Source organism: Balaenoptera physalus, assembly GCF_965194825.1.
Source record: "Balaenoptera physalus genome assembly, chromosome: 14".
NCBI classification, from domain to species: Eukaryota; Metazoa; Chordata; class Mammalia; order Artiodactyla; family Balaenopteridae; genus Balaenoptera; species Balaenoptera physalus.
The window spans coordinates 39,337,124-39,362,630 of NC_138893.1; the positions used below are offsets into that span (position 1 = coordinate 39,337,124).

General features: G+C 44.6%; 1 protein-coding gene across 1 annotated transcript in view; it reads right to left on the reverse strand.

Annotated features, from left to right (window-relative positions):
- The window catches only part of HABP2 (hyaluronan binding protein 2), a 37,033-nt gene that overhangs the window by 3,156 nt on the left and 8,370 nt on the right, over positions 1-25,507 (reverse strand). Inside the window, exons 2-11 of the mRNA XM_082423333.1 lie at positions 21,564-21,600; positions 9,956-10,066; positions 8,406-8,513; positions 7,065-7,181; positions 6,193-6,312; positions 5,525-5,696; positions 4,235-4,332; positions 2,566-2,821; positions 2,017-2,159; positions 1,168-1,302 (exon numbers count right to left, since the gene is read on the reverse strand). Of these exons, the coding sequence (XP_082279459.1) occupies positions 1,168-1,302; positions 2,017-2,159; positions 2,566-2,821; positions 4,235-4,332; positions 5,525-5,696; positions 6,193-6,312; positions 7,065-7,181; positions 8,406-8,513; positions 9,956-10,066; positions 21,564-21,600 (1,297 nt within the window). The remainder of the gene's footprint in view (positions 1-1,167; positions 1,303-2,016; positions 2,160-2,565; positions 2,822-4,234; positions 4,333-5,524; positions 5,697-6,192; positions 6,313-7,064; positions 7,182-8,405; positions 8,514-9,955; positions 10,067-21,563; positions 21,601-25,507) is intronic.

Sequence of the window (25,507 nt, forward strand, 5' to 3'; positions counted from 1 at the left end):
TGCTGTGCTTATCACATGGAGCAGAATCATTTATGCCCTCCTCTGTCTCCCCAACTAGATGGTGAGGTTGGGCAAGCAGGGATGGTGTCTTAAACCCATTTTTAATTTCCCATGCCTGGCAGAGGGCTGCATGTAGTAGAGCCTTCATGACGCATGAAGTGCCCTGGTTGATCACCTAGAGTACCTGCTTCCCAGAGCAGACATTTCCTTGCCTAAAGAACCTCTGTTCTGCTCAATTTGCTCTCGTCAGCACGATGATGCTGAAAGGTTTAGATGGACTCCAATGACGTTAGCTACAAAAAGGATTCCTGGTTAACCCTAAATCTAATTATCGATCAGAAATCTTTCCCAGAAGCCTTCTGACAAATTTGTATATTACACTTCACTTTCTTCCTCAATATGGGCCTATTTAAAGTGATTCTTGCTTTCCATTATTAAGAACAAGATTTGGGGGGGAAGAGAAATCTATTTTGAGTATTTGAGAGAGACTTGATATATACTTCTGAATTTCATATATGAGAGGATGTAATCTTGTCAGTACTATAAGGAAAGTAGCCCTTTGGTTACTTTTTAAGATCAGACCAAATCCTAGAGATAAATCAATAGCTTGATTTAACAAAAATTTATAGAATGCTACTATGTAGAGAGCCTTGACCAAAGCACCGTAGGAAAGTCAAAGGTGAATGAAACCTGACCCCTGCCCTCCAGGGGCTGACTTAATGAATATCTCTGGAGAATTCTATCATCTCCTGTTATCATGATTCCAACCCTAGGATGTTATTGGGAAACTGAAACTCAGCCGTCCAAGTGACAAAGCCGAGAACCTAATACAAGTCTGTCTGACTCCAAAATCCATCTTCTTTCTAATTTATCCTCTTTCCAATGTACCTAGGAAAGGAAAAAGTTCTCCATGGATACAGGATCAATGCTTGGTGAAAGTCAAAGATCTAAGGGATGGGGCCAAGGACAGATATGGAGATCAGAGAAGACTCCTTGAAGGTGATGAGATTTAACTGGAGCTTGAGAGATGGGACAATCTCTTTCTTTTGTTTATTCATTTTGAATATAACACTGATATCTAGTTCAGGAGGGCAGTTGAGTGTAACCCTTTCTTGTCTGGTGGATGTAACTCACCTGGGCCTCAGGAGAATGCATGGCCAGCCTCACCTGTTTCTGTAACACCCCAGCCGGAGATGTGACACTCAGTCCCAGGGGGAAAGGGACCATCAGGCAAACATACAGTTTTCACATATTTGGATTCCAGAGCACACTGACCATCCACTGGCTTTAGCTTGAGCAAAGCTAGGTAGAGAAAGGGGAAACGGACAGTGATATCCTCTCTGTCAAAGAAACATCAGCTTCAGCTTGATTGGAAGGTGGACCTAGCAAAGCCCCATTCCCGATACCTAAAAGAACTCTCCCTTGGTCATTTCATTCTTTTAACTTTCAATTCGGAGGAGTAATAACACTTCGGGCTGAGTTTTAAATTACTTCTAATCCTTTTTTTAAAAACAGGCTTTAAGGGAGAAAAAAAGATATTGAGGAAGCAGAAAGAGTGAGAGGTCTGTGAATGGAGAAATAGGGGGTAGAGCTAAGCAGCAGGCAGGTTAAGTCCATCATTGCCTACCAGGTGCCAGATGTGCATGGGGATACATGAACATCACGTCACTTAGCACATAGGAAGTGAAGACTTGTACATCAGTGTCTCCGTTTTACAGAAGAGGGAATTGCAGCTTAGAGAGGTGAGCCAGCTGTTAATTCAAGGCTGAGCTCTCTCCACAATGCAATGTTCCTCACATCTCTTCCCCTCAATTTAAGAACTTGTGCACATTTATCTGCGACACTAACACAGACCTTTAAGAACTAAAAAGCTCTGGAATAAATGCTCTACCTTACAGGGTCTATGGGGGACCAAAAAGACAAGAGCACCTTCTAGAACCAAACCTCAGCTTTCCATCAGTAGAGAAATCCACCCAGGACAAGACCCACGGGAGAGCCACGATAGAAGAGACTTGCCAATGTCGTTGTAGGGAATGTCGTCTCTTTCGTCATAGTGGCTGTACTTGAATATCTTCTCCACCCCAAAGCTCTGCTCGTGGAATTCTGTCTTCTTCAGGTCCTGGTCCCCTAGCACCACTTTTAGATATTTGGCTTTTAAGCTACAAGGGAAAGTAAGATGATCAGGAACTAGCCCTGGAATTTGAGAGACTGGATCCACAGCCTGGCTCTGCTCCTGGTGAGCTGTGTGACCTTTGACAGATGACCTGACCTTCTCGCGCCTCAGCATCCTCATCTGTAATCATGGTCTTGCTAAAGAACTCTCCTGCTCGTCTTTAAGTAGCTAGTTTGGAGGCTTGCATGTCATAACACGTGTAATGCACATGGTGAGCATTCTACACGTGGGAGCTCTCTTCTATCTGGTTGTAAGGAAACATCCTTTCACCCTTGGAGCAAGATCCGACCCCCAGGTCCTGCCAGAGTTGCCAAGATGCTGCTCAGATGGGAAGAGAAGAACCCCCCTGGAGATTGCAGCCACCCTAACCTCTGCTCCCAGCAGGCACCTACTCGGTGCAGTGGGCGGCAGTCAGCACCCAGCAGGGGTGGATCAGTGTCCCCCCACAGAAATGGCCCTGGGGCATGGAGATGGTCAGTCGCAACGAGGTCTGCAGGGACGCCTGCCATGGATGCTTGCCCGCTGTGCTCTTAAAGCCGCCGTAGATCCTCTTGACCTTCCTCTCTGCTATCTCAGTCCTCCCGCATGAGTCGAACTCGGGAAGTTTGGTCAGGGGCTCCGGGAGGCTTCCCTCTGGGTTGGCAACATCTGTGAAGCACAAGAAAAATAAATCACCCTTCTCACCCTCCCTCCAGATCCTCAGAAGGACCTTGTCAGAGGCATGGCTCTGCATCCCGAAGCTTAACTAGTGTCCAGAGCTAAGAGACTCTACTGGTGCGTATAGGATAGGCACGTGTGCAGTTAGCATTTGTTGAATACATTGATTAATACAAAGCGAGTCTAGAGAATTAATGGTGAAGATGTTGCTTTTTCCTTCTTATTTTGACATGTACACAGACACATAAAAAATGTTTATCGCTTATATGTGGAATCTAAAAAATACAACAAATTAGTGAATATGACAAAAAAAAGAAGCAGACTCACAGATATAGAGAACAAATTAGTGGTTAGCAGTGGGGAGACAGAATGAGGGAGGGGCAAGACAGGGGTAGGGATTAAGAGGTATGAACTATTAGGTATAAAATAAGCTACAAGGATATATTGTACAATGGGGGAATATAGCCAATATTTTATAACTATAAATGTAGTACAACCTTTAAAAATTGTGAATCACTGTAGTGTACACCTGTAACTTACATAATGTTGTACAGCAAATATACTTCAATAAAAAATGTGTGTATAAATATATAAATCCATCTCTGGGTATGCGTTTAACTATTTGTTAATGCACGCATGTATTTTGGAGGCTTTTTTGGTGCATAGGGAAGATATTCAGATGAAGTAGAGTGGGGGAGAGAAGACATTTGCACATGTAACTGTCATGCAAAGGAGAGAGCAACAGGTGTTGCATGGATGGTGCCCAATCTATTCCATGGGGTTTGTAAGAAGGGAGAGATAATATTTCACTTGGTAAATCATGGAGGACTTCCTGGAGGAGTGGTTACTTGGGTTGATTCTCAAAGAATGGTTGGATATGGACAAGAGTGGGTATGGGACAGAGTATTACAGACAGAGGTGACCATAAGAGCAAAGGCACAGAAATGAAACTGTCCAGGGAAGTAATTCCATTGAGCAGAGGGAGGGTGCATTGCTTCAGACGTGAGTAGAGAGGTGGGCTAAGGCAGCGTGGCAGGAAGACTGTGAGGCTGGAATTCAGTCCATGCTGTATCCTGAGAGGCTGTGGAGACCCAGCCACTGTTTGATCACCACTGTACACTGAAGGCCTGGCATAGCACCTGGCATCCAGCAAGCAATCGATCAATATTTGCTGAGTGCACAGACTGGGAGTCAGGAAGCCTGAGTTTACAAAGGTATCCAAGTCTGCTCGACCTCCTGAGAGGGGAGCAGAGGATTGGGCAGTTGGGTTGCCACTGGGATGGCAAATGGTAAAGCAGGTGTTGTGGAAGGACAGGGGTAGGACAGAGAGGGAGTTCCAGGAACATCTATCTATGGCTCTGCAACCTCCCCACTACCCGGGCCTCCAGACAGCCACAGTCTTACCTAGTTCTGAGCAGGCGGAGACATCACAGTACTCCCATTTCACCTTTGCATTGTTTACTTTAAAGAAACACCAGGGCTTTTTGTCTCCATCTGGGTTTCTAAAATAAAAAAACAAACTAAGCCGGAGTCAAGGCTTGGTAAACCCGCTGGACCTCATTGAAAGTCCTTTGAGTAAGAGAGTACCAAGCTCTTGCGTCCCCCTGGGACCACATTCCATTCCATTCCTCCAACAGGTTAGCAAACCTTGACATATAAGGGTGGTTATAGTTTTGGGGCCAAATCTTAACTTCCAGAGGAGAATCTCAATAACCAGGAAGTAGTTCACGAGCTTTGTGCCAGATCCACGGGACATATTACATTGTTTGTAGGAAAATAAATGAGATCCCTGTCGAAGATCCTTCTTTGTCAGGAAAGTGAAATAACTACAGAAACATGGTGAGAGTAGGGCTCCTCTGCCCGAACCTTCAAATTCTGTGCATGGGAGTTCTCTAAGAGAGGCTGCTGGGGGTCACCCTGAAGACAGTCCCATGGAGGGAACAGCTCAAGGTAAATGAAAGTAGAAGGAAACTTGTGTTTTGTGCTAGGGAAATCCTCTTGCTTAATGGAACCAGTTTAAAGCCATACAAAAAAATCTCTGTTTCTATATGCAGACCATGCATGTCCTTGGCCTTGGTTAGACAATGAGCAGTGGGAGGAAGCCAACAGAACGGTCAGGAAGACGGGGAAGAAGGTAACTAGTCATCACCAGGGATAGAAATGGCTTTATTCTTATTTGGGAAAACCTGCACATCCTTGTGTCAGAGACCGTAACGCTAACCAAACATTCCATTTCCTCCTTTGAAGTTCCATTTATCCCTTGACGTTATGCGGGACTATATGACCATTTCTGGCCAATGAAATATGTGTGCTAAGATGACGTGTCACTTCTAGGCTGACGTAGTAAAAATCTCATGCTCCATGTTCCAGCCCTTCCTGTGTATCTGAGTAACTAAGTGAAGCTAAGATTACCCCCTACCTCCACACCCAACCTACATGACACACGTAGCATTAATGAGAAATAAACATGGATGTATTCAGGCCACTGGGATTTGGGGGTTGTTCATTACAGCAGCATAATCTAACCTATCCTGAGTTGGAAAATCTTCCTAGAAAGAAAGCTGATGAGTTTCAGTGCTCTGTTCCAAAATTTCGAAGCTGGCCCAGGAAAACTAGGAGCAGGGGGAAGGGACAAACAAATCCTTACATTGACAAGGGGCCAAGACGGAGCATAGGGAGGAGGGTAAGTTTTACCTGCAGAAGTTGTGCTCCCCAATCCCATGGGCCTCAGCATCCTCCATAAACGTGTTGTAATTCTCCTTCAAGAGGAGGTGGGAGTTCCAGTAAAGGCATGAGTGCTGGTTGACTGTCTTACTCACTTTCCCTCGGTAAGAGTAGCCATCACCAACATAGCAGTCATCAGAACCTTGGAGAGAGCAGTTGGGAATGTGAGAACTGAGACCAGCTGGTGTGCCATGCCTGGAAAGGACTTGGCAGGTATGTCAGGTGGTGAGAGGATTGAGCCTGAGTATTGATCACCCTGAGGTTTCACTACTAGTTCCCAGAAATAAGGTGGTTTGAATGCTCCACATTCAACCCAGCTTAAAAACATGGACTATCATGGGGGTGGGGGTGAGAACTGAGTTCTTTAATTTTGGCTCAAACAAGAACCAGTGGTAGGTAAGTTGAGGCCCAAGGATACCCAGGAGTGTTTGACTTGCCTTCACTATATCCCAGTTTATTACTTCCTCTACATGGAACCAGACATACCCTACGCCCTTAGGTTGGAAGGCTGAGGCAATAGCAGAGCTTGGGAATTGACTTGAACCCTGTTCTGGCAACAAAATGCAAACAGATAAAGGATTCCAGAGGCCTCACGTGTGTCCCTGAGTTTCTGATGAAGTGGTGGTATAGACCCATACCTATTTCACAGAATCTCCCCTTGAACTGGTCAGGACAGGTACAGGTGAACTTGGATCTCCGCCTATGCCGGGAGCAGGTGCCGCCATTTTGGCAGGGGTTAGGCCTGCATGCAGGAACCACTGTGAACACAGGAAGTGGGTCCAGGAAGGCTCTTTAGAAGGAGTTGCAGCTACATCTGAGCTGGTGAGGAGATATTGGTGGCACTTTTCTGGTGTCCATCCTTTCACAAAAATGGGTCACCAAAGGGGAAAGAGAGACCCACTGACATGCAAGAAAACATACACACAAACCTTAAGAACATAAGCAAACATGGATGAAGCAATATGATGGAGGCCAGCAAAAAAGAGTATATAAGTAGATGGGTCGCTCAGTAAGGAAAAACAAGGTGCATAGACTGAGCAGGAATTTGGGGGCCAGTCTGAACTAGGTCGAAACTTAGCTCTGCCTCTTGTCAGCTGTGTGACCATAAGCAAGTTAGCTAACCTCTCTGAACTTCAGTTTCTTCATCTGTAAAACTGTTTCTTGTAATGTTTTGGGGACAATGTGAGAGAGAATGTAAATATCCTGGGACAATGCCTGACTCATAGCAGTGAATAAATATACATGGTCCATTCTAGGAAAAGGCCAGGGCTTACTTCCTAGATGAAGTGAGTTTCAAGATGATTTTTTTTGTTAGAAAGAGACACAGACAAGTCAATTCTCACTGGACTTTCCAGGGATAATGAATCTTAAAAAGTACTAGTTAAAAGGGCCATCTTGGATGCCACCAAAACATTGGATGTACCTGGACTTCCACACAGGAGGATATTGACATCCCAGGCACAAGCCACGGTAGAGAGAGCTTAGCATAGAAGAGGCCTCCAGCACTTACCTGTGGAGCAGTCTACACCCCTGTAAGGGTGTTTACAGGCACAGCGGTAGTAAGGAGAACTCTGAGTAATGAGACAGTCTCCTCGGCCACATGGGTTGTTCTTGCATTTGTTTTGCACTGTAGGAGATCAATAGAGAAGTAGGGACAAATTACAGGACATTATTTGGGGCACATTTTACTTTGAGAGGTACCTGTACAGTACAATGTTTGGGAGGGGAGTGAGGGGGCGTGGGGAGAGGTGGTGTTGGTGACTGATAGAGCATGTGCCCCCTGTCCATGGTTCTGAAACATCATGCTACCCTCCTAGACAAGGCTTCTCTCTTATCCTTGGGTCATAGATGATTGCTTCCCAGTTCCTGATGAGTTCCTAGGGCTCATAGTCTTTATTATGCTATTTTTATAAACACCTTGATAATTTTTACACCTTCAAAAAAATAGAGCTGCAATTTGAGTTTCTCCATTGTATAGCTGATTTTATATTCCACTTACAATTTTGTCATTCTTCCAAGAAGTTGAGGGATAAACCCAGTAACTATGTTTGTGCCTGATACCCCAAACCATCCTGAAAAATTTATTGAAAGACTTTGTAGGATTGAAAATGGTAGGAATAACTGAAGAGGGCACAGAGAAAAGAAGTCAACCATAAAACCCTCACTTCCTCCCCCACCCCACTTAGATGGTTGCTAGATGCGACAGAACCCAGGTTCTCTCTAGGGGTGCAATTAGCCCGTAAGGATTCTATTCCCAATACCTTATCACATAGCCTCATGTTATGCCCACAAGAGGTCACTAAAAGTGGACACACCTTTTATCAGAGTCTCCACGAGTGAGGATGGCAGGAAGAGAGAGCGTGGGGCTGGGAGTCAGGCACCAGGTCTCTAATTTCTGCTCTTCTCTTAATTAGCTGTGTGACCACGAGCAAGTCCCCTGTACACTCTGGGCTCCCTTTCTCTAACAAGGTTGAGCCTTATGTGCCCTGAGAGCCTTCCTGCTCTTGTATATGAGAACAACATTTCTCTGTTGAAGTTGGTCTAAACACTCTAAACAACAAGTCCTGAGTTTAGAACACATCTTGGTCAGAGCCCAGCTATTATCCCCTCTTACCCTCAGTGTTCTCATCTGTGGAATGGACATACTAGTCCTAGCTAACATGTAAGGGTGAGGACTCAGTGAGATGCTGCCTGTGAGCAAGCTGAGGAATCTATTATGCACAGTATAATATGTGTGATCATCAGCCTTTTCACGGGATTGCTGAACCCTTCTTTACCCCCTAGAATTGGAGGAGAAACTGCCTCTTGTTCAACATGGAGGGAAGATTGGATCCAGTGAAGGTCCACTCACCATTCTGACACCTGTTTCCAGAGAAAGGGGCTGGACAGCTGCAGGTGAATGTGGCCCCGCTGATGCGGCAGTCCCCACCATGTGCACAGGGGTTGGACAGGCACGGATCTAAAACACGTGGGCGGAAGTCAATGTTGCAATGAACAGCAGGCAAGAAGCCCCCTGTCTCTTCATTGAATTTCCATCTCCTGCCCCAAATGAGAGAGGAACTGCATAGCCAGTGATCGGGGAAAGGGGGAAACACGCATTGACCTTAAAGAGCCAGGAAAACTGCCATCACAAGACCAGAGGGAGGGATTCAGGTTAGTAAGGGGAGAGGCAAGAAGGAATCGTGACTGTCTCCCTCAGCCTGGCTTTGGATGGGGCCTTTCTCGTTGAGTAACTCCCCTTTCCCGTCATCAGTGTCTCTCTCCTCCCAGTCTCGCTGGGAGTGCCACGGGGTCTGTCTCTGATGCCGAAGGCATTTCACAAGCCTGAAGACCTCCCCTACTCCCAGTGCCCAGGGGTGGAGGTCAGGAGTGGGGAACGAAAACCCACCCCTAATGAAACACAAGCTTTCTGAACATCAGGAAAGAAGACCAAAGGCAAGAGGGGGACAGAAGAATTGACGGCGAGGAGGAAATGACCCAGTGGCCTTCATCTTTCTTCAACTACTTGTTCAGTTAGATTTTGTCATATTTCATCTGTGCCTTTGGCTTTTCATGGTTGTCTGAATGGATCTTCCCTTGGGGAATTCTTTATCCTTCTGTTCGCACACATTGTTCTTTGGTTCAGGAACTAGGATCCCTGGGCCTGGCTCTTGTTTTGATGGTCCCTTCTGATGTTCCCCTGATGCCCCGTATCTTGGCCCTGCCTTCCAGGCCACTTCGCAGTTACACAGCTTTTATTCCAGCTGCTAAGTGCTTTCCATTACTTCTACTGATTTAGTCACATGGCTTTGCTTAGGCCCAGCTTCTCATTTTCCTTTCTGTCTCAAGAAGCCACAAAAACAAAAACAAACGTGGCCGAAGCACACCTGTGTGAGCGCGCACACACACACACACACACACACACAACATAACAACTGTGCAAATCTTCTGAAGAGTGAAAAAAGGAAAAAAAAAAAAACACAGCACAGCACAATGCCAAATTTGTGAATGCTCCAGTTCGATGCCTAATGCTAAGACGACTCTTCTGCATAATTAGGACTACCTGTCATGAAAGCTCTGGGATGATTTTGAACATGACTCTAACCCACAGTGTCGGGAGAGCCGGATGACGATGTACAAACTTGCTGCGTGACCTTGACTAAGTCAGCTCCTCTCTTGGCCTCACTTGCTTCACCTGTCATTTGAAAGTGGGAGAGATGGTCTCTAAGAACCTCCCCAGTATTCATAGTATGTAATTCTAACTGAAAAAAAGCCAGTCTAAATAATTTTTTAATACCTATTTTATGATGCTGGTCAGAGAGGAAGAGAAGAGAGAGCCCTTGCATGTGGTCACACATGAACTCCCCTCCAGGTGTGCTGCTTTCCCCCCAGGAGGGCCCCCCAAACAGCTTTGGTACCGACCGTCCTCTGCGTAGTACCAGTCAGGGTTCTCGGGATGGGCAAGAGCACTGCTGGCGTTCTCTTCCTGGTCATAATACTCTTGGCTGTACTCATAGTGGTCGAGAGTCCAATCTACAGATGTGGGAACAAGACAGAAGAGACCCTAATCATCAGACCTAAAGAAGTCACCATTTTATTTCACTGAAAACCCCCTTTCCCAAAGACTTCTAGGTCCTGAAGGAGGGTTCATGTGTCTTTCCAGCTCCTGACACTGACGGGGCAGATAGAAGGGGTCAGGCATCGTGAGCTTTCATTTGAGGGGGCTGTTGTGACCCAGTGAGCCAGCCCTGGCATTTGGCAGGGTCAAGAGCACGTGACTGGAAATGGGGAGAAGACAACAAGTTCTGGCTTTTCACTAACCGTGACCTTGGACAAGCCAATTGTATTCTCCGTGCCTCAGTTTTCTCACCTGTAAATAGCAGGAAGATGACTGGGGCGCAGGAAGTCTCCAAGGTCCTGTATGAGATCTGCCCAGGGTCAGATCCAGTGGCACTTGAGTGCCTTGTTGGGTGGTTCTGTGAATGAAATTTCTCAGTGGGACTTTATCAGTCACCTTAGCTGAATAAAGTCAAAGAAACTTGTCACTTTTCTTTCAGCTTCAGCATCAAACTACTCCCGAGTTATTTATATAGAATCATCGTAACTGTTAATATTTACTGAGTCTTTACTATGTACCAGGCTCTGGACTAAGCATTTTACATGAACCACCCCATTTCATTCTCATAAAAATCTAGATGTATTATTATCTCTACTTTAAACTTAGAAACCTGAGGCTAAAAGAGGTTAAGTAACTTGTCCAAGGTCACATAGCTAATAAATGACAGCATATGAACTAAGGCAGTTTATCTCCATATATCCCTTAAATTGCACTCTCTCAACTGCTTCAGCAGGCCTCTCACACTGCCTCAGATAATTCACACTTACCCTTGGGAAAGGGGTCCTATCATTCCCATTGCGTATCCAGCCTGCTAATTAGGAATTGCCCAAGGACAGCCTTCAGAAGGTTCACGGACCTTGCCTACTGAAAGAAAGGGCAGTATATGGCGTTGCCCATGGTTGTAAACCTTACACTAGACCAGTCCACTAGGAAGAGCAGGTGTGTGTAAGCCTCAAGCTCTTTGTTGTCTGGGGCCTTGGAAGATGCTGATAGCTCTGTGGCTGATGGAGAGGAGTTTGGGATTTGAAGAAAGTTGGGTTGACTTTGCTCTCTCCAGCTGGCAGGAGTACGGCAAGTCAGCAAGTCGAAGCTGTAAGGAAGCTGTCCAGAGATGCATATGATAATGAGGCAGGAGCAAATGCAGATAGCCGACTTGAAAAGGCACTCCCACGGAGCCAGCGATGGCCCGGAGGATGGCACTTTACCTAAGCCCGATTATCAACCACATTATCTTATTCGTCTCTCAGTCATTCCCTTATAGTCTTTATCTCTTTGGCTTTTGAAAAATCGACTTTTGCACAATGGCTGTTTTATATTTCCCATTAAAATGGAACTATCTTTTTATTTCCTTTTTGAATACGCCAACTCTGGTTCCTTGCCAAAGTTTCACCTCATTTATCACAGTGTCAAGTCAAGATTCCCTTTGCTTCCTCATTATTTCTCCCGAGCTGCTTTTCCCCACTATGAAAATGCTCTCAGAGGAGGCCACCTTTCCAGGCATGAGGATCTATGTTGAAGATAAGGCCATTGTCTTCCTGGAGCAAATAAAGTTTCTTTCCATCTAGCATGATAAAGCAGAGAAAGGGTGAGAAAGTAAGGGGAAAAAAATGTTTTTCTGAGTTTGACATGAAAGATTTCAAACTGACATTTGGAAGAGACAATGAGTTTGGTAATGAGATGATTGCCCCATTTCTTTCTTTCTTTTTTCTTTGGAGAATTGATTTTTGTTTTTCCAACAGGTGTTTATAGATAAGCGCCTTCGAATTGCTCCTGTAATTTCTCCCATCATTCCCACAAGTCGAGGTTCAGACTGGATAATCTTGGTTAGACCATTAAGAATCATTTCTTTTGCAGATATTCGGAAATGAGAGAAGGTTTTTCATAAAGATGGAATGGTATGATTTTTCCAGATGACGGAGGATGGGTGAAATGTCTGTTGGAGGGTTTTGATTTGAATCCAACCCTATTTACAAGGTCTGTTCACCTCTCAGTGAAGCTAAGGAGGGAATAAAACACATAGACTTGGAGTTACATTCCTGCTAAGTGAGGCATTAAGTCCCTGCTATTCTCCAGGGTCCAGGGCCCTTGGCTGAGGTGGGATAGAAGCAGCAGAGGCTCAGTGGCCCCAGATTGTCAGAAGCCATCCAGTTGGAAGACTGTGCAAGGGAAGGTACCAAGATCCTTGACATTTGGGGTGGGTTGCAACATGTTTTGAAAATGCTTTTTAGAAGAATCACCTGGGAGGGTTTCTCTACCTCCAAACTTAAAGCTTATTTTGTCTTCTCTATTCTATTGGTACTTCATCCCATTGCCCATGTAAGAAACATGTATTGTGCACCTACAGTGGGACAAGTATTATGCCAGGTGCAGGAAGGCTTTGGGAACAATGGAGAATTATACAAAAAAGAGTGGGATGTGGCCTCCAGTCAAAGGAGCCTCGAGTCGGGGGTGGATGGGGGAAGAAAGCCAGCTAAGGAAGGAGATAAAAGGGTAGTGAAGAGGCAGGGGAGCTGGATGTGGCCAAGTCTAGCTGATAGCCTCAAGTTCCACATTGGCACTCTGGTGTGGTATGAGCCAATCTGATGAAATAAAAGGGACTGATTCTTCACCTCTCCCTGTGGCCATGCTTTTTGCAATGTGCCTTTGCAGCTCCTCCCACCAAAAGATGGAGTCACAAATCAATAAAATTAGAAATGAAAAAGGAGAAGTTACAACAGACACCGCAGAAATACAAAGCATCCTAAGAGACTACTACAAGCAACTCTATGCCAATAAAATGGACAACCTGGAAGAAATGGACAAATTCTTAGAAAAGTATAACCTTCCAAGGCTGAACCAGGAAGAAACAGAAAATACAAACAAACCAACCAATCACAAGTAATGAAATTGAAACTGTGATTAAAAATCTTCCAACAAACAAAAGTCCAGGACAAGATGGCTTCACAGGTGAATTCTATCAAACATTTAGAGAATAGCTAACACCCATCCTTCTCAAACTCTTCCCAAAAATTGCAGAGGAAGGAACACTCCCAAACTCATTCTATGATGTCACCATCACCCTGATACTAAAACCAGATAAAGATATTACAACAAAAGAAAATTACAGACCAATATAACTGATGAATATAGATGCAAAAATCCTCAACAAAATACTAGCAAACAGAATCCAATAGCACATTAAAAGGATCATACACCATGATCAAGTGGGATTTATCCCAGGGATGCAAGGATTCTTCAATATATGCAAATCAATCAATGTGATATACCATATTAACAAATTGAAGAATAAAAACCATATGATCATCTCAATAGATGCAGAAAAAGCTTTTGACAAAATTCAACACCCATTTATGATAAAAACTCTCCAGAAAATGGGCATAGAGGGAACCTACATCAACATAATAAAGTCCATATACGACAAACCCACAGCCAACATCATTCTCAATGGTGAAAAACAGAAAGCATTTCCTTTAAGATCAGGAACAAGACAAGGATGTCCACTCTTGCCACTATTATTCAACATAGTTTTGGAAGTTCTAGCCATGGCAATCAGAGAAGAAAAAGAAATAAAAGGAATACAAATTGGAAAAGAAGAAGTAAAACTGTCACTGTTTGCAGATGACATGATACTATACATAGAGAATCCTAAAGATGCCACCAGAAAACTACTAGAGCTAATCAATGAATTTGGTAAAGTTGCAGGATACAAAATTAATGCACACACAAAAAAAATAATAATGCACAGAAACCTCTTGCATTCCTATACACTAATGATGAAAAATCTGAAAGAGAAATTAAGGAAACACTCCCATTTACCATTGCAACAAAAAGAATAAAATACCTAGGAATAAACCTACCTAGGGAGACAAAAGACCTGTATGCAGAAAACTATAACACACTGATGAAAGAAATTAAAGATGATATCAACAGATGGAGAGATATAACATGTTCTTGGATTGGAAGAATCAATATTGTGAAAATGACTATACTACCCAAAGCAATCTACAGATTCAATGCAATCCCTATCAAATTACCAATGGCATTTTTCACAGAACTAGAACAAAAAAAATCTTAAAATTTGTGTGGATACATAAAAGACCCCGAATAGCCAAAGCAGTCTTGAGGGAAAAAAACAGAGCAGGAGGAGTCAGACTCCCTAACTTCAGACTATACTACAAAGCTACAGTAATCAAGACAATATGGTACTGGCACAAAAACAGAAATACAGATAAAAAGAACAGGATAGAAAGCCCAGAGATAAACCCACGCACCTATGGTCAACTAATCTATGACAAAGGAGGCAAGGATATACAATGCAGAAAAGACAGTCTCTTCAATAAGTGGTGCTGGGAAAACTGGGCAGCTACATGTAAAAGAATGAAATTAGAACACTCCCTAACACCATACACAAAAATAAACTCAAAATGGATTAGAGACCTAAATGTAAGACTGGACACTATAAAACTCTTAGAGCAAAACATAGGAAGAACGCTCTTTGACATAAATCACAGCAAGATCTTTTTTGATCCACCTCCTAGAGTAATGGAAATAAAAACAAAAATAAACAAATGGGACCTAATGAAATTTCAAAGCTTTTGCAAAACAAAGGAACCTACAAACAAGACTCAAAGACAACCCTCAGAATGGGAGAAAATATTTGCAAACGAATCAACGGACAAAGGCTTAATCTCCAAAATATATAAACAGCTCATGCAGCTCAATATTATAAAAACAAACAACCCAATCCAAAAATGGGCAGAAGACCTAAATAGACATTTCTCCAAAGAAGATATACAGATTGCCAACAAACACATGAATGAATGCTCAACATCACTAATTATTAGAGAAATGCAAATCAAAACTACAATGAGGTATCACCTCACACCAGTCAGAATGGCCATCATCAAAAAATCTACAAACAGTAAATGCTGGAGAGGGTATGGAGAAAAGGGAACCCTCTTGCACTGTTGGTGGGAATGTAAATTGATACAGCCACTATGGAGAATGGTATGGAGGTTTTTAAAAAACTAAAAATAGAATTACCATATGACCCAGCAATCCCACTACTGGGCATATACCCAGAGAAAACCGTAATTCAAAAAGACACATGCACCCCAGTGTTCATTGCAGCACTATTTACAATAGCCAGGTCATGGAAGCAACCTAAATGCCCATCGACAGATGAATGGATAAAGAAGAGGTGGTACATATATACAATGGAATATTACTCAGCCATAAAAGGAACTAAATTGGGTCATGTGCAGAGACGTGGATGAATCTAGAGACTGTCATACAGAGTGAAGTAAGTCAGAGGGAGAAAAACAAATATGGTATATTAACGCATATATATGGAACGTAGAAAAATGGTACAGATGAACCAGTTTGCAGGGGAGAAATAGAGAGACAGATGTAGAGAACAAACATATGGACACCAAGGGGGGAAAGTGGTGGTGGTGGTGGTGGTGGTGGTTGTGGGATGAATTGGGAGATTGGGATTGACATATATACACTGATATGTATAAAATAGATAACTAATAAGAACCTGCTGTATAAAAATGTAAATAAAATAAAGTTCAAAAAAAAGAAAAAGATGGAGTCAGTTTCTCCATCCCTTGGGTCTGGCTGGCCTTGGGACTTGCTTTGCCAATAGCTTCTAGTGGAAGCATTGTGTGCCAGCTCCAAGCTTCTCTTTCTCTCTCTCATGGACCCCTGTGACTGCCGTGTGAACAAGTTTGGGCTCTTCTAAGTAGGATAATGGAACATGTGAGGCAGCCCTAGGCCCCAGCCAAGGTCTCAAACATGTAAGAAAGTCCAGCTAATCTCCTAGCTGACTACAGACACATGAGGAAGCCCAGTCAAGATCAGCTGACCCTGTCTAGGCTAGAGGAACTGCCCAGCTGAACCCAGTCCAAATTGCCAACCAACACAGTTTGAACTGCACACATAGGTCCACTTATATGTGGATTTTTTTTTCAGTAGATACATACGTACATGCACTGTAAATGTATTTTCTCTTCCTTATGGTTTTCTTGCTAACATTTTTTTTCCTCTGGCTTACTTGTAAGAATACAGTATATAATACATATAACATACAAAATTGTGTTAATCGACTGTTTATGTTATCAGTAAGGCTTCCAGCCAAGAGTAGACTCTTAGTAGTTAAGCTTGGGGGGAGTCAAAATGGACTTTTTACTACATGGGGAGGTCAGGACCCCCAACCCTTGAATTGTTCAAGAGTCAACCATATCATGTAGTAATAACAAATGAACACACATGGCTTAATATTGAGTTGCTGGTGGGATACGAATTTTAGATACTAGAATTCCTTAGTGGCCCAGGTGGTTGCAGAATTTTAGGTTTCACGGCTGGATCTCAGAGGGCACGTCTCTTGAGTTTTGTATTTAACTTGTTCTATCTGATTTCTTTCCTTCAACTAGACAGTTGGTTTCTTAAGAGAAAGGGCCATGTCCATTCCTCTTTCTACCCCACAGTGCCCAGCACAGAGCCCTATATGCTGTTAATATATGTGTTGGACAGATCAAGCTTTCCCTCTATGGCCAAGCCTCCCTTTCTTCTGATTGGCTGGCACACAGTGGGCACATAGCTCTGCCAGTGAAGATGGTGTCTGCCTGGTGCAGAGTAAACAGGGAATTCAGGAAAAAAACTATTTGAGATTTGGGTCATAGATATTTGGTGAAGAAAATACCTGATGAGCTCAATAGGAGGATAGAAATTTGTCCAAGGACTTTCCTGGGGAGACAGGGAATGCATGCAGCCTGACATGAAATTTGGTTCCATTGGTAGTTTTTTTTTTTTTTTTTAATCAGTCATCAATTTTATACATATCACTGTATACATGTCAATCCCAATCGCCCAATTCAGCACACCACCATCCCCACCCCACCGCAGTTATCCCCCCTTGGTGTCCATACGTTTGTTCTCTACGTCTGTGTCTCAACTTCTGCCCTGCAACTCGGTTCATCTGTACCATTTTTCTAGGTTCCACATACATGCATTAATATACGATATTTGTTTTTCTCTTTCTGACTTACTTCACTCTGTATGACAGTCTCTAGATCCATCCAAGTCTCAACAAATGACTCAATTTCATTCCTTTTTATGGCTGAGTAATATTCCATTGTATATATGTACCACCTCTTCTTTATCCATTCATCTGTCGATGGGCATTTAGGTTGCTTCCATGACCTGGCTATTGTAAATAGTGCTGCAATGAACATTGGGGTGCATGTGTCTTTTTGAATTATGGTTTTCTCTGGGTATATGCCCAGTAGTGGGATTGCTGGGTCATATGGTAATTCTATTTTTAGTTTTTTAAGGAACCTCCATACCGTTCTCCATAGTGGCTGTATCAATTTACATTCCCACCAACAGTGCAAGAGGGTTCCCTTTTCTCCACACCCTCTCCAGCATTTGTTGTTTGTAGATTTTCTGATGATGCCCATTCTAACTGGTGTGAAGTGATACCTCATTGTAGTTTTGATTTGCATTTCTCTAATAATTAGTGATGTTGAGCATCTTTTCATGTGCTTCGTGGCCGTCTGTATGTCTTCTTTGGAGAAATGTGTATTTAGGTCTTCTGCCCATTTTTGGATTGGGTTGTTTGTTTCTTTAATATTGAGCTGCATGAGCTGTTTATATATTTTGGAGATTAAGCCTTTGTCCGTTGATTCGTTTGCAAATATTTTCTCCCATTCTGAGGGTTGTCTTTTCGTCTTGTTTATGGTTTCCTTTGCTGTGCAAAAGCTTTGAAGTTTCATTAGGTCCCATTTGTTTATTTTTGTTTTTATTTCCATTACTCTAGGAGGTGGATCAAAAAAGATCTTGCTGTGACTTATGTCAAAGAGTGTTCTTCCTATGTTTTCCTGTAAGAGTTTTATAGTGTCCAGTCTTACATTTAGGTCTCTAATCCATTTTGAGTTTATTTTTGTGTATGGTGTTAGGGAGTGTTCTAATTTCATTCTTTTACATGTAGCTGCCCAGTTTTCCCAGCACCACTTATTGAAGAGACTGTCTTTTCTGCATTGTATATCCTTGCCTCCTTTGTCATAGATTAGTTGACCATAGGTGTGTGGGTTTATCTCTGGGCTTTCTATCCTGTTCCATTGATCTATGTTTCTGTTTTTAGATTTTTAAAAAAGTATTCCAGGTTCCAATACAGATTATTTGAGATTTTCTCTAGGCTATAGAGAAGGAGAAAGCTTTGCGGGAAGAACGGGGAAGCTGTCAGAAGCATTTCATATCAGGTATAAAAAGAAACCCTTGTGGATTTGTCTAATTATAAGAGTCTGTTTTTAGAATTTATCAGGAAGAATGGTAAAGAGTATCCTGAGTTAACTCAAATATTCCAAATAATAGGTTATTATGTACTGAGTATTTTCTATGTATTGGTGACTATACAAAATAAACGTGGTCACACACAACCTTATTTAACTTAAAAAAACCTCTATAGCATAGGTATTATTATACCCATTTTACAGAAAAGGAAAAACTAAGGCAGAAGGAGATGGTATCAGAACCCAGGTCTACCTAAGTCCAAGTCTTGTTTGCTATTTTATGAGCCCTGGAGCCTCTTGTGGGTTTGTGTTTCCGGAAACTCCATGGGTTTTGGCTTCCAGGAAGTAACACCATTGGGAAATTTCTTTTGTCACATCCTCCAGGTCCCTCAACCGGGATTATCGTGGTCCATACATGGGGTCTCTCGGAAAAACTCAAGAGTTCCTGGGATGGGGTTTTGCAGCTGCTTGGGTTAAAGAGCTTGCCAGATGTGTGGAACAGAATAAAAATCCCTGGAATGCCGTCCCTGTTGGCACCATCCATCACTGTGGCACAGACGGTTCCTCTGAGGGCCTCCCCCAAACCCCAACCCTGTCAGCCTGCATTTGACGCTTGCAATCTGGCTGACAGGGCAAGCCCAGCAGAGACCCTCGCTGGCAGGCGTCAGGACAGCTGATGGATAGGCTCAGCCTGTGTTGCTGGGCAGAGTCTAGCTGGCTTTGAAGAGGCATTTCTGCAGGCCTGTGGGCTGTCATGTCACCTGCTTTGGGGAGATGGGCAGAGTCTGTGTTGTTTGATGGTCACCTCCTCTGCCACCCGTTGGGGACTGTGGCCCAGGCCCATCTGCTCCAGCCAGGCCCTCACAATGTACTGTCTCCAGCAAGACCAACTACAGTAGCAGCTTGCCGGTGGACATGTGCACAGCGTTTCCCTGGCCACACTGTTGTCAAAGCCGGCGGGGAATCTGACAAATTCCATCAAAGTACAACCCTCAGGTGAAATTAAATCAGACACGAACAGGGGTGTTTTTAGAACCTAACCTGTTCTTTGCAGAAAGACCCAGCCGCTACATCTCACCCTGTTCCACAGCCAGAGGCTGGCAGAACACCTCGAGGTGGACTTGGGAGCATGCAGGTGGCCTGTTCCAGGGTCTCTTCATCTACTTAACCAAACTATCAGAAGCCCTTGGCAGAGTTCTTATAAAGCCCAGAATCTCAGTATGTTAAATCCCACTCTTTCCACTCCTTACTAAGTGGCTTTTCAGCCTGTGCTCGAATACCACCAGTGATGGAGAACTCACTATCACCCAAGAGCCCAAAAGCCCATTCAGATTTTTTGACAACTATGTTGGTGAGGAAGTTCTTCCTGTTTGCAGATCAAATCTGACCCTATAGTTTCCAATCTATTTGATTAAAGCTGAAGGCCTTATGGACACAAAGAATGTATCCACTCCCTTTTCTGTGATGTCTGTTCAGTAGGGCCACTGCATACATTTGTTCGTGTTGTTCACTGCACAATCCAGGGTGTCATAAACTCATAGTCATTGTAGATGTCTTTTGCAACTTTCTGGCAGGTGGCTGTAAAGTTTCTTGAGGTAAATACTCCTTTTAACTCCCACAAAGACCACCTCTTGGACTAGGGATGGGGCTGCTTTTCAAACACTTGAAGAGAGTGAGGTCCTTTGAGTGATAGATGTCCTGTTTCTTCCTCTGTGCAAGCCCACAGTTCCGAAGCTCTGTCTCGTGGGCACCCAGACCAAAGCAGCCCCTTTAGTGGTGTCATTTTTATTTTTGGCACCACTGAAGAAGAAGTTCGCGCTGAAGGCTGGGGAGGGGGCAGCTCTTCCCATCTCTTGGCCTTGGACCCTCCCTGGATTCCATGTACAGCTGCTGGTCTGGCCAGCTGGGGGAGCCCCCTGAAGTATGATTCTTCCAAGCAATTGAATTATATGTTGTTGAATTCAACACTCTCCTTTGCTTTGGGGAAAGACACAGATCCTTTCCCAGTCCCCACACCATGCTCATGTACATTTCTATCCAATTCCACAAACATTCCCTGAGCATGCAGGGCAGGACAAGGTCCAAGCATCGCTTGCCTTGAGCCGGCACAAATCTGTCTGCCCATCCAGGGCTTTGCTGCCAGAGAATATTGACTGTCAAGCTGAATTGGACCCAGTTATTGCCTTCTTTGCTCCAAAGAGACCCTTGATCCAATGTTTAGACGTGACTGTAATCTCCATGTGCCTGGCTCTTGTCCTCTGTGGGTGGCCAACACAGGTCGCTACCAGTGGGGGATGTGTCCTCTGCCCCAGTGAAGTAATCAGTGGAGTTTTCTCCCTTGGGTCTCAAAGCAGCAAAGGGAGACTCAGACCCAGAGACAGAGATCGAGAGATGGATGATGTGGCAGGAAAGAGCAGCTCTGCTCAGCCCAGGCCCGGCTGAGGGCACCAGGCAGAGGAAAGGGAACAGGGAGCAGGTGAGAGGTGGCAGGTATGTCTGTGAGAGGAGAGCCTGTGTGAAAGAACATTGAGGAGACACACCGTGTGGAGGAGCAACCCAGTGGGGCTGCTGGTGAGAGGCCATCAGCAGTGGTGGGCCAGCCGGGGGCTGCCTGCACGGCACCACCCTCTCAGCACAGAGGGGCTGGCTCCCCACCGAAGGGGGTGGAGAGAGTGGGGTAGCACAGGGCTGGCCTTCCTGGAGCCATTGTTCAAGACACCCTCACTTTGCCTTGGCCTTTTGGTCTCATTTCAGACACTAATGGGCTGTGTGACCTCGGGCAGGATGCTTCCCCTCTCTGGGCCTCAGTTTCCTTCCGTATAAAAGGAAGGTGTTTAATGGCTTCAGCAATTTTTCCCTTGGGGTCATGAGACTGGACATCAGGGATGTCCACAGGCAACTCAAAATTGTGTAAAGCACTGTGTGTGTGTGTGTGTGTGTGTGGACACACAAATACCCAGGAATGTATTTCTCTGGGAAGATCCTCAAAGCAGTCCGTGCCACTTCTGAACCATTGGAACCCTGAGGTCACATCCACACTCACATGTACAGGCCCCCTTTTCTCCATCCCAGAACCAGCCTGTGGGGTTGGCAGCCCCGGGGGGGTCCGCACACTCACCTGGGTCCAGGTTGGTGAGTAAAGACAGGAGGGAGAACTGAAAAACAAAATGACACAGAGCAGAGCAAGGTTGAGTCCTCTGAGCAGGCTGGGTGCTTTCCTGAGCTCCTGCAAGCTGAAAGGAGCCTTCTCGGAGTCATAGCTAGGGCACAGGAGCACGGGGTACTTTCTGATGGCTGGAGGGGTGGTGTCGTGGATTGGAGAGAGAGGGGCTGGGGCCTATTTGACGATGTGCCCCACTCACTCTCCCTGTGCTGGCTGAGCATCCAAAACATCCCTCTTTCTCCCCAGTGTGGAAGAGTAGTGCTTGCACTTATCTGTTCCCATGCTGGAACCTGGCCGCCCAGGTACTGACCGTCTTGTCAGTTACAGCGATCAGCATGTACTGTGCATCTCCTCCGCCTGACTACACATTGCTGCATTTAACTCTTCTAACAACCCTATGAAGAGGCTTTATTAGCCTGTTTACAGATGAGAAAATTGAGGCTCAGAGGTCACACGGCTGTGATAGGATTCGGATTCGGATTCATGCCCAAGTCTAGTGATTGTCTCAGGTGACAGTTCCTTAAGGTTGGAGATGGACAGATGCTTAAACTCTCCAACTACTTCCCATTGTTCTTGGAATAAAATACAAACACCAACTCTGACCTGTAAACCTCCTCCCATACCCCTCTCTCCAGCTACTCTTTACTAATCTCCAGCCACACCTAGGTTCAAAATGGCACTAGCCAAGCTCTTTCCACCCCAGGGCGTTTGCAATTGCTGTTCCCTCTGCCTAGAAAGCTCTCCACCCCACCCCTCCAATGACCATCACTAGGTCTCAGCTTAAATATCATCTTCCCCGACTCCCCTGTCAGTATGACATGCCCATGTTTTGTCTCTGCACCCATTCATTTCCTCCATGGTCCCCATTACAGCTTGTAGTTTTGTATGTTTATTTGCATGTTATCTGTCTCTCACATCAAACTCTGCTCTCACAAGAAAGTCGAGGCTCTTGTCTGTTTCATCACTGATGTATTTACCCAATACTGAGCATGGTGCTTGGCACATGGCATGCCTCAAAAAGTTTTGCTGAAAAAATAAATAATGATAGGAATAGTGTTTTTTGGTGGTGGTGGTAGTGTTTTTTTGTTTTTTGTTTTTTTACAATGCAGTACTTTCCAGAAGAAGAAAGTTTTACTTATCTAATAGCTGGAATATTTTCTTTCACTTACATCAGATGTCAGCAAACAAAGGTCCTTGAGCCGAACCCAGCAGTTGTGTTTTTGCCAATAAAGTTTGATTGGAACATGGCCACGCCCAACTGCTTACACATTGCCTGTGTCTGCCTTTGTGCTGCAACTGCAGGGCGTTTGTTGACAGAGAGTATAGTCCCAAATATTTCCTATTGGGTACTTTACAGACCAAGCTTGCTGACCTCTGACTTGGAAAACAAGAGTTCTATCTCCTGACAGGGTTCCCCTTGGGTGGGTCTCGGTGACCAGGAAGCTGCCGTCAGGGTGATGCATCTTCCTTGTACCCGGTCTAGGCAGTTTGTTATATTTGCTTCCTCTACCCTCAGCAGAAGTTTTCATTTTCTGTTTTACTGTAGCCTCCTCAGTCATTTTTGGGTAAAATGGTAAAAAGAAAGAATGCATCCCGACGTGACGTACGCACAATAGGGCACAACATCAACTTGTAGCATTCTGGACAAAATTTCTTATTCTAAATCTACTCACGAGGAACATGACAGGCCCAAATCGTGGGCTTTCTACAAAATAACTAGCCTTGACTCTGCAAGATTGTCAGTGTCATAAAAGGCAAAAAAGATGGGAAGACTGTTCTTTATTAAATGAGGCTAGAGAGACCTGACAACTAAATGCAGTGTGGGTCCTTGATTGGATCCTAGATTTAAAAAAAAAAAGCCCTAAAGGATATTATTGGGACAATTGGGAAATCTGAATATAGACTTATGTTAGTATTATTTCGTTAGTGTTGGATTTCTTGAGAGTGATAATGGTAGTGTGGTTTTTTAGGAAAATGTCCTTATTCTTAGAAGATGTTGAAGTAGGGAGGGAGATGTCTGCAATTTAGGTGCAAATGATTCAGCAAACCAACCAACCAACCAAACAAACAAACAAACAAACAAAATAAATGTATATATCGGGTTAGCCAAAAAGTTCGTTTGGCTTTTTCCCCAATGCATAAGAGATCATGGCAGAAAGCAACTATGGCAAAAGTTCTGTGTTGCATCTATCTGGGTGAATGATATTCAGTGAATTATTCTTTCCACTTTTCTGGAGGTCTGACAAATTACAAAATAAAAAGTTGGGGGGGAGAAAGTCATGCAAAGAAAGGGAGAGAAGCCATTTGTGGTCTGGACAGTGCCTATTTAAATGCATCACTATTGCCCTGCCCTGTTTCTGCAGGAAGTAGACAAGGGGTGGGGATTTTGTTTGGTGGGGGATTGGTAGTGGCGGGCGGGGTTGGCAGAGGAAGGGCAGGTTCAGGTCTCAGGGTGTTTCTGGGCCTGGGGTGCTTGAACAGGGAGCAGCTGACATTGACATCTCTGGGCATGAGTGGCAGGCAGGTGACAGAGAAGAGGCATGAGGGGGTCCCTGAGAACAAACGTTACCACTCTTTCAGTCTCACCCTCGTCACAGACAGTCAAAGCAGCCTTGGTCCCGGTCCTTTGCCTGCCTCATCCTCCCTCCATAAAGCTTGTGTGGAGGTCAGAGCCCGTCACTCTCTACTTGTCTTCATCCAGCCCTTCAGGACCTGAGCCAGGGCGAGAGCCCCAGATCTCTTAGCTGGAAACTGGAGCTTGAGGGAGAGTCAGGTGCTGCGCTGCCCACAGCCAGCAGGTGGCAGACGTGCCCTTCCCAGGAGTTGGAGCTGGAGCTGGAGCTGGGGCTCAGACGGAAAGCAAACAAAAAGAAAGCAGGACCTTCCTGGCCTGGGGGCACCTTCAGATCCCACGGGCTCTCAGGGGGTCTGAAGCAGCTGCCGCCCAGCTGTGCAGCCTGGGCTGCATGTCAGGGTGTCCCAGGGGTCTGAAGCAGACCCACTCATTTTGTGGATCAATGGATCCGCCCTCAGAAATAGGCTGTGGTGAAATGTGGACACTGGCAGCCCAAACACCAGGTTGGATATTGGGGGACAAAACTGGAAAGGTTAGGACAATAGCCAGTGATTTATGCCGTATACCTGGATCCTGAAACTAACCTGGATGATGGCGGGGGGCTGAGGGGAATGGATAGACATAATATTCGCCTCCTTTCATCCCATTATTCCATTCCATTTTTCAAAAGAGACAAGGAAATAAGAACTCCTATGCCTGGGACTTGCAAATCTAAAGAGGAAGGTCATCGATGCAAAAGAAGTAGGAAGAGGAGCAGGAGGGGACAGCTATGATCTCAGCTCACATTTATTAAGACCTGACAGTTGCCAAGGACTGTGCTAAATGATTTATGTGCATTTTGTCTCTTTTATTGCACAGAATCCTTGATAATTGAAGTACTATAATTATGCCCATTTTAGAGGTGAGAAAACACGTTTGCAGAGATTGTTGCTCCAAATTACTCAGCTAGTAATTGATAGAGCCAGGCCAGAAAAGAGCCATTGCTGTGAGGGATGAGGGACCCACAGCCTGCAAACATGGTGTTGAAAAGATGGAGAAGGAAGTGGGAAAGCTACTTAACCCTAAGAGGAGCAGGGCATTGAGCCCGGTGAAAAGATTGGGTCCTTATTCTGGGAAACCTTTGTGAAAATCTTGTTCAGAGTTGCCCAGGCCTGGCAGACACAGAGAGAGCCACTAGGTCCCATGGACATCGGGGGAAGCGACAAAAGTCATCTGCAGCCTCAGCCAGCCCACTGTGACAAACACATCTCAGCAAACATCTTCACGCAGATCAAAAGGCACACAAGCCACTGCCTGCTTCTTCCACCACATTTATTCCCAGTCT